General features: G+C 30.0%; 1 protein-coding gene across 7 annotated transcripts in view; it reads left to right on the forward strand.

The window, feature by feature from the left end:
• LOC111635888 (apoptosis-resistant E3 ubiquitin protein ligase 1-like) overlaps positions 1-6,615 on the forward strand; it is a 61,584-nt gene that overhangs the window by 51,733 nt on the left and 3,236 nt on the right. For all 7 annotated transcript variants that reach the window (XM_023381016.1, XM_023381015.1, XM_023381010.1 and 4 more), the window contains 2 exons: positions 621-809; positions 3,207-3,293. In XM_023381016.1, coding sequence (XP_023236784.1) covers positions 621-809; positions 3,207-3,293 — 276 coding nt within the window. The remainder of the gene's footprint in view (positions 1-620; positions 810-3,206; positions 3,294-6,615) is intronic.

Raw genomic sequence — 6,615 nt, forward strand, 5'->3', positions numbered from 1 at the left:
AAAAAAAATTTATTTAAAATTTAATTGAATTTTAAATTTATTATTTTTTATAAAATACCAGGGAATTTAAAAATTATTTTTCAACGATTTAAAGTTTTAGGCACAAAAAATACGTGCAACAAATACAATTACAAGAATGTGACAACATTTTGGGTGATATTTATCATAAATACAATTAAAACATAATGGTTTGTGCAGCATGCGCAATCATTATTACTTCATTCTGAATGAAGTATGATGTTATTAAACAGAGGTTGGAAAACAAACTTCATCATTTTTGAAAATATTTCTTTCACATGCTATTTGAGATGCAAACAATGCATATTTTAACATGTCACAAAAAACTGGTGTGCCCAACTGGTTGTGAATTAGAGTATTTGAAGAGCATGCTTAATAGCCAAGAGTATTTGAAGAGCTTAATGAATTGGCTATTTTTCTATCAGTTTTAAGGAGATAGCACTAGTTCTTGTTGATGCCATAGGAATATCCATATCCTTCCAAATCAACTACAGTATAAATAAATAAAACATCTGTAAAAATTGGGTGGCATGCTTAATGGTTTTATTTATACTGACCATCATAGCCAAATTAATGATATGATATATTTTTGTTTTTGCCAGGTACTAGAATTAATTCCCAATGGCTCGAGAATTCAGGTGACCAATCAGAACAAGCTACAATATCTTGACGCTCTAGCACAGTATCGATTAGCAAATAGTGTGAAAGAAGAAGTGGAATATTTCCTTAAAGGACTTAATGATCTCATTCCAGATAATTTACTTTGTATATTTGATGAAAATGAACTTGAGGTGATTGTCTATATATATTAATATTTCTTTTTATCAATAATATTTATAATATCAAAAAATAAATTACACTAAANACACCTAATCTATATCTGTCTACTGGATAAGACTAAAGTTTCTATTGGTACAACTCTCGAGGGGTGGACGTTTCCGTTAAGTGACGTATCTAACGGCCCTCTTCTACAAATAATCTGTTTCTTGTGTCCGCAGGGTTTACGAAAAGTCTGTAGGAACTCTCTACGAAAATTCTTATTGACGAAACAATAAGTAAGTGGATTGCAACAGGAAGAAGTATAGGAGAGTAAGTGGAAGAAAGAGATGCCGCAGTGTCCCAAACTGTCGTAAACACTACCGGATACGTAAACAGACACTGTATTAATGACGTAGACGGGGGTCCAACATATGAAGTATTCTAAAACGACAACGAATAGCATTCTTATGACTCTGTTCTTGACAGCTAGACGATGTTGTATGTTATTTGTACGTATGTCACCGTTATCTTTGCTGTACCAATTTCGATAAGTATCGGAAGAGCCTACTTCACCTGTCGAAATTCTGTTCCTGTTCCACTTCACTATCATTTTTGGGGGTTCTCCGGATATGCAATCTTGTATGGGTGGGTTGACGCAGTTGTAGAAACCCGTAGCGCTCGTCCGTGCGATTTCTATAGCTAAACAATGGTTAATTAATTTTTAGGAAGTTTTTTGGAAATTTTGGTGATTTTTTTACCTACTTTTTGCACATTTTTCGCTATCTACGATGCCTTGTTTTAGTACTAACGCGATCTTTCCGTACACTGTTGCCATTAGTCCGAGTGGTAGAATTAATAGAAAGACATCTAAACAGATGTTAAATCCACCCTCTAAAATTTCGTTTGGCCAGTTTTCTCGGCACTTGTATTTACCTAAAAATTACAAAAAAAAATCATTAATAATCGCTCTTTATTCTAATTTTTTCTTCATTTTATAAATATACAAACCTGATAATTCCACGGGTAGTAAACGGCTTAAAAACGCAACAGGAGACATCAAAATCATAGAAAAAATCCAGATTAAAAGCAAAATTCTGTAAGCGTGACACGTTGTTTGCCAACGACGTGATTTTAAAGGTTCGCAAACAGCGTAATAACGTTCTAGAGATATGGCAACCAAAGTCCAAGCATTAACGGCCACCGAAACGCCTAAAAAAAGCATAAAAATGACATAAATTATCCAAAAATATTAAGTTTTAATATTATTTAATTAATTTTTTTTCGAAAATATTATTTAAATTGGATAATTATTTAAAAAAGTTAAGAATTATGGAGGATTTCCGCGTATAATGCGCACGCGAAAAGCAATTAAATTTCGTTTTAAACGAGCATTTAATCGAATCGAATTTTGTCTAAAATTAATCTTATTTTGTTCTAAATTAAAAATACAAAATTTTATTAACTTAGACAAAGTATTTTTTTTTATAAGAAAGCTCTTTAGAAAGAACCTTTTAAAAGGTACTTCCGAATGAGATTATGTCTTCCACTCCATTATCTTAGTACATAACAAATAAATTTTATTAAAATTAAGTTAGATTGGTTTTATATTATTTTATAAACATATCTACTCAGTTCTTTGTTCAAATATTGACTTTGTTTTATTCTTATCAAATTAAAAAAGGAAAAATTTGAAAATTAAGTAAAATAAGTAGCCTCAAATTATATATAAAAAACAACCAACCTACAAACACTATTGAATGGGTTTAAGTGGTTATTATTTGTTTAAATTTATATCTCAACTTACAATAATTATCAAATTACAATCTGATAAAAAGTGTTTGTTCATATGTTAAATGTGTTATTTTATATAAATCATCAAATTATAAATGACTGAAATAATCAGTTTCCAATTTGTTAAGAGCATTTAATCAAACAGCCTTAATATCGCTCTTATTAGATGGATGAAAAAATGAAAGAATTTTGAAAATATGATTTATGGTTTGCATAGCTTATTTTGCATTGTTACTTTAATAATCTGTGATAATTACTAAACACTTCAGGCTAATTAACTTTTTTCTTTTGATGGATTTTAATGAATACTTTCATTAGAAATGAAGATGAGAAAAATAAAAAAAATTCAATACATTCCACTCTGCTGCCTTTATAAACTTTGGAATCAGTACACTGAGTTATTAAGAATTTGACCTGCAACTCTTAAATACTATGTTTTTATATAACCTGGATCTACCCATTCTTAATGAGGAAGGAAATCATTTCCTTCCTAATAAATGGGCATGGCATTATACTATACTTTTCTGAAAGTCTTTAAAAATATAAAATTTTATGAAAGAAACTTTACAAATGCATTTTTATTGTTTTATTTCTCTTTGAATTGATGCAAAATGACCTTTTGTTTTTGTTTTTAACAGTTATTGATGTGTGGTACAGGTCAGTATAGCATAGCTGATTTTAAAGCAAATCATGCTGTCAGTGGATCATCATATGAATTTAGAAGAGTAAGTAAAGTGTTATAATGTAATAAACTTTACATTTTAATATTATTATTCTAAATTCTTTCCATGGATCAAACACAATAAACAGAATCACAACATTTAAGTATGATTTTAAGTACAGGATTAAACTGAAGGTACTCAGGCAACCTGGAACTGGCTGTACTAAACCAAATTAAAAAAAAACTCAGTACACACACGCAATGCAGATCATGGGAGGAAAAATTAGTTGAAATTTTCACTATGAGAAAATATGGCACTGTTTAACTGAAAATGTATGTTTCTGTTAGATATGTGCACTCTGTGTCAGAGCTGAAGGCCAACATAGTGCAATACATCTTCCAGATTCCTCCAGAAATGATATGTATAGCAGTTGATAATGCAGTTTTATTATTGCAACATGTGGTTGACAGAGAAGGATCTTGCACTGAGCACGTAATGTAAATGCGTAAAATGTAATTTTATTCTTCTAATGAAATTTTATCCATTTGCCTTAAAATTGTCATCCTTGCAGTGCCATATTTTTCCTGGTGGTGAAAATTTAAACTAATTTTTTTCTTCCTTGAATCTTTCTCACAATCTGCATTGCGTGTGTACAGAGTTTCATTCGATTTGGTTTAGTAGAGCCAGCGCTATGTGTGTCTGAGTACTCTCAGTTTAATACTAGCCATTCTGTATAATATTTTAAAATGATGGTCAATAGTAATAACAAACTTAATGATACTTTTAACAAATATGATAAAATTAAAATTATATTTTCAAAATTACACAAAAGAAAAACCTGCAGCAGTTTATTTTAATCAAATTTAAACTATAAAATTACTATTCAAGTAATTATACAAACAACAAAGAGCTAACCTACAGGATTATTGACAGGATTTAAGAGTGCTATTAATTAGATAAACAAGTAAAACGGCAAAACCGTATTTGGGACAAGACTGTCTCGGAGACTCACTACTAATAAGCAAAATCACTTTGACACTCAAGGCAGGTCTTGTTCTCATTCTCCAATCTTCTTTGGTATCGCTGCTTTGGGCATGATTGTTCAAACTTCGCTGGCCACGACCACAAGGTTGTCCATGATGCATTTTCGATGAAATCAACCTATCCAGTTTCGAAATTTCTCTCCATTGCATGTTGGCCCGGGTTGAATTTTTGTCGATGCATAAAAAAAATTTCCAAGTTTTGAAAAAAATACTCATGGCTGTTGTATCGTCCAAAATTATTTTTTTATTTTGCACAAACAATATACAGTTTAATCCAATTATAACATTGTCTGATGTGACGACAAATTATAAAGTCAAATTTTTATTGGTCCCAAAATTTTACTATACTAAATAATGTTAAAAAACCTATTTGTAACGACATAAAACCCTGTTTTAATGTCATATTTGAGCACTCCCAAATTTACAAAATTAGATTACAAATTTTATTTAATAAAAAAAATACTACATGTTTAGTCCTAGGGTCAGAGTCCACTTCCTAGAACGACTGTGGGTGGTACTCTCACCACCTGACTTTGGTTTGTCTGTTTGTAGAGAGAGTTGCCATTTTGTATTCTATTTTGACTTGATTCTCAGTCCCCTGAGTACCTACAAGTCTGGTTTTTTTATGCGTGCATGATTTGGGCACCTAATACTCTGTGCCAAATTGCAATTCCTGACATGTACTTCTTCATACCTCTAAGCTTGTAACAAAGCAGCAAGTATGATTTTATAAACAAGACATAGTCTTGTCAATAAACTACATAATCTGCCCTGTAGAAATTAATATTAGGACAAGATGGTAACATAAGCACCTACCTTTAGATCAAGTTATGTAGTTTAATTATCTGATTAATATTATAATTTATAGCCCTGTAAATACTCCAATAGTTGAGACCTGTGGTTATTCAATGAAATAAAGTAGTGAAAGAATTGGATAAAGTTTGGTAGTGATCTTTACCATGCCAACTTTATAAATTTAATTCAGTAGTTTAAATGTTTCTTTAATGATGTGCAAAAGCATAATTTTATCATTATTGGTAAAAGAATCATTTGAATATTTATACTTTTTAAAATTTATTCTTAAGAAATTTTCAAAAAAATATATTTTATTCATGGGATATATTTGTTTATACTAATATAATATACAAAACCACATTTAACAACTTTGAATTTTTCTCTATCATTAACACTCTCTTGTCTTATCTTTTCACAAAGACCCACCAATTTGATACTGCTGTGAAAGGCTAAAATCCAGATTTTCTGCATTAGTAACAGAGCAGCAAGTATGATTTTTTGCCAAATATTTGAAAAAAATTATTAATCTGATGATCTGAAATTATCTGTTTTGCCACTAACCCCTGTGGAACACCACAGGGATTAGTGGCAAAACAGATTTCTTGCAGCAAACCAAAGTTGTTGAAAGTTGTTTTTGTGTGAATGCATAAAGTTTTATATTGTCCATGTACATACATGCGATGTGACAACGTAAATTGTGTTGTTTTTTCATGTCTGATATTGTAATCATGTTGCCTGTTGTTTAACATGTTAGATAATGGGTTCAGGGCTAAGCAAAATCAGATAGGACTCAAGGAATTTCCTTGCCTAATGATTATTATTATTATTGAAATTAGAAAATAATAAGCTCTCTGCTGGGCATTATATTTTTTCAGGCCTATGACAGAGTGATCAGGTGGTAAGAGATGGATTCTAACACATCCAGTACAGACTTTGAATATTGACTTTTATTTCTTTAATTTTCTTGGACAATTATTAATTTTTTTATATTTATAAAACATTTATATGACTTATAGCAGTAATGTATTTCAAAATTGTTTTTTTGAAATATTATATAACTATAAATTCATTTTCACTGGTCAAGGACAGGATAGCATTACATTCATGTTACTAATTACTGTGAGCTAATTATCTAGATCAATGGTATTCAAATATTTTAACAGTGCAACCCCAAGGTAATTTTCCGTGACCCCATTTGGGGTCGCGACCCATAGATTGAATATCACTGCTATAGATTATATTATAAGAATTTAGCAATTTTATTCAAATATTGCTTTAGAATACATAATCACTTACTTTCATTATAATAAATATAAAGCAGAAAACATTAGAAAACTAATTGATTTTCACCTTTAGTAATGCTTGCTACTATCAGTAAACTGAACTATTTTGTGAGAAATTTTACATTACAAGTACTTGTCCATTTACCAATTAGAAACAATATTTTTGAAAGTGTCTAAGGGAAAAGGATATTGACCTTGATATAATTGTCATGTTTGATTGATTATTTAGTATAAATATATAAAAAAAAAATATATATATATAAA

This window comes from Centruroides sculpturatus, unplaced genomic scaffold (assembly GCF_000671375.1).
Source record: "Centruroides sculpturatus isolate CEXI.00-Female unplaced genomic scaffold, Cexi_2.0 scaffold933, whole genome shotgun sequence".
In the NCBI taxonomy this organism is placed as follows: domain Eukaryota; kingdom Metazoa; phylum Arthropoda; class Arachnida; order Scorpiones; family Buthidae; genus Centruroides; species Centruroides sculpturatus.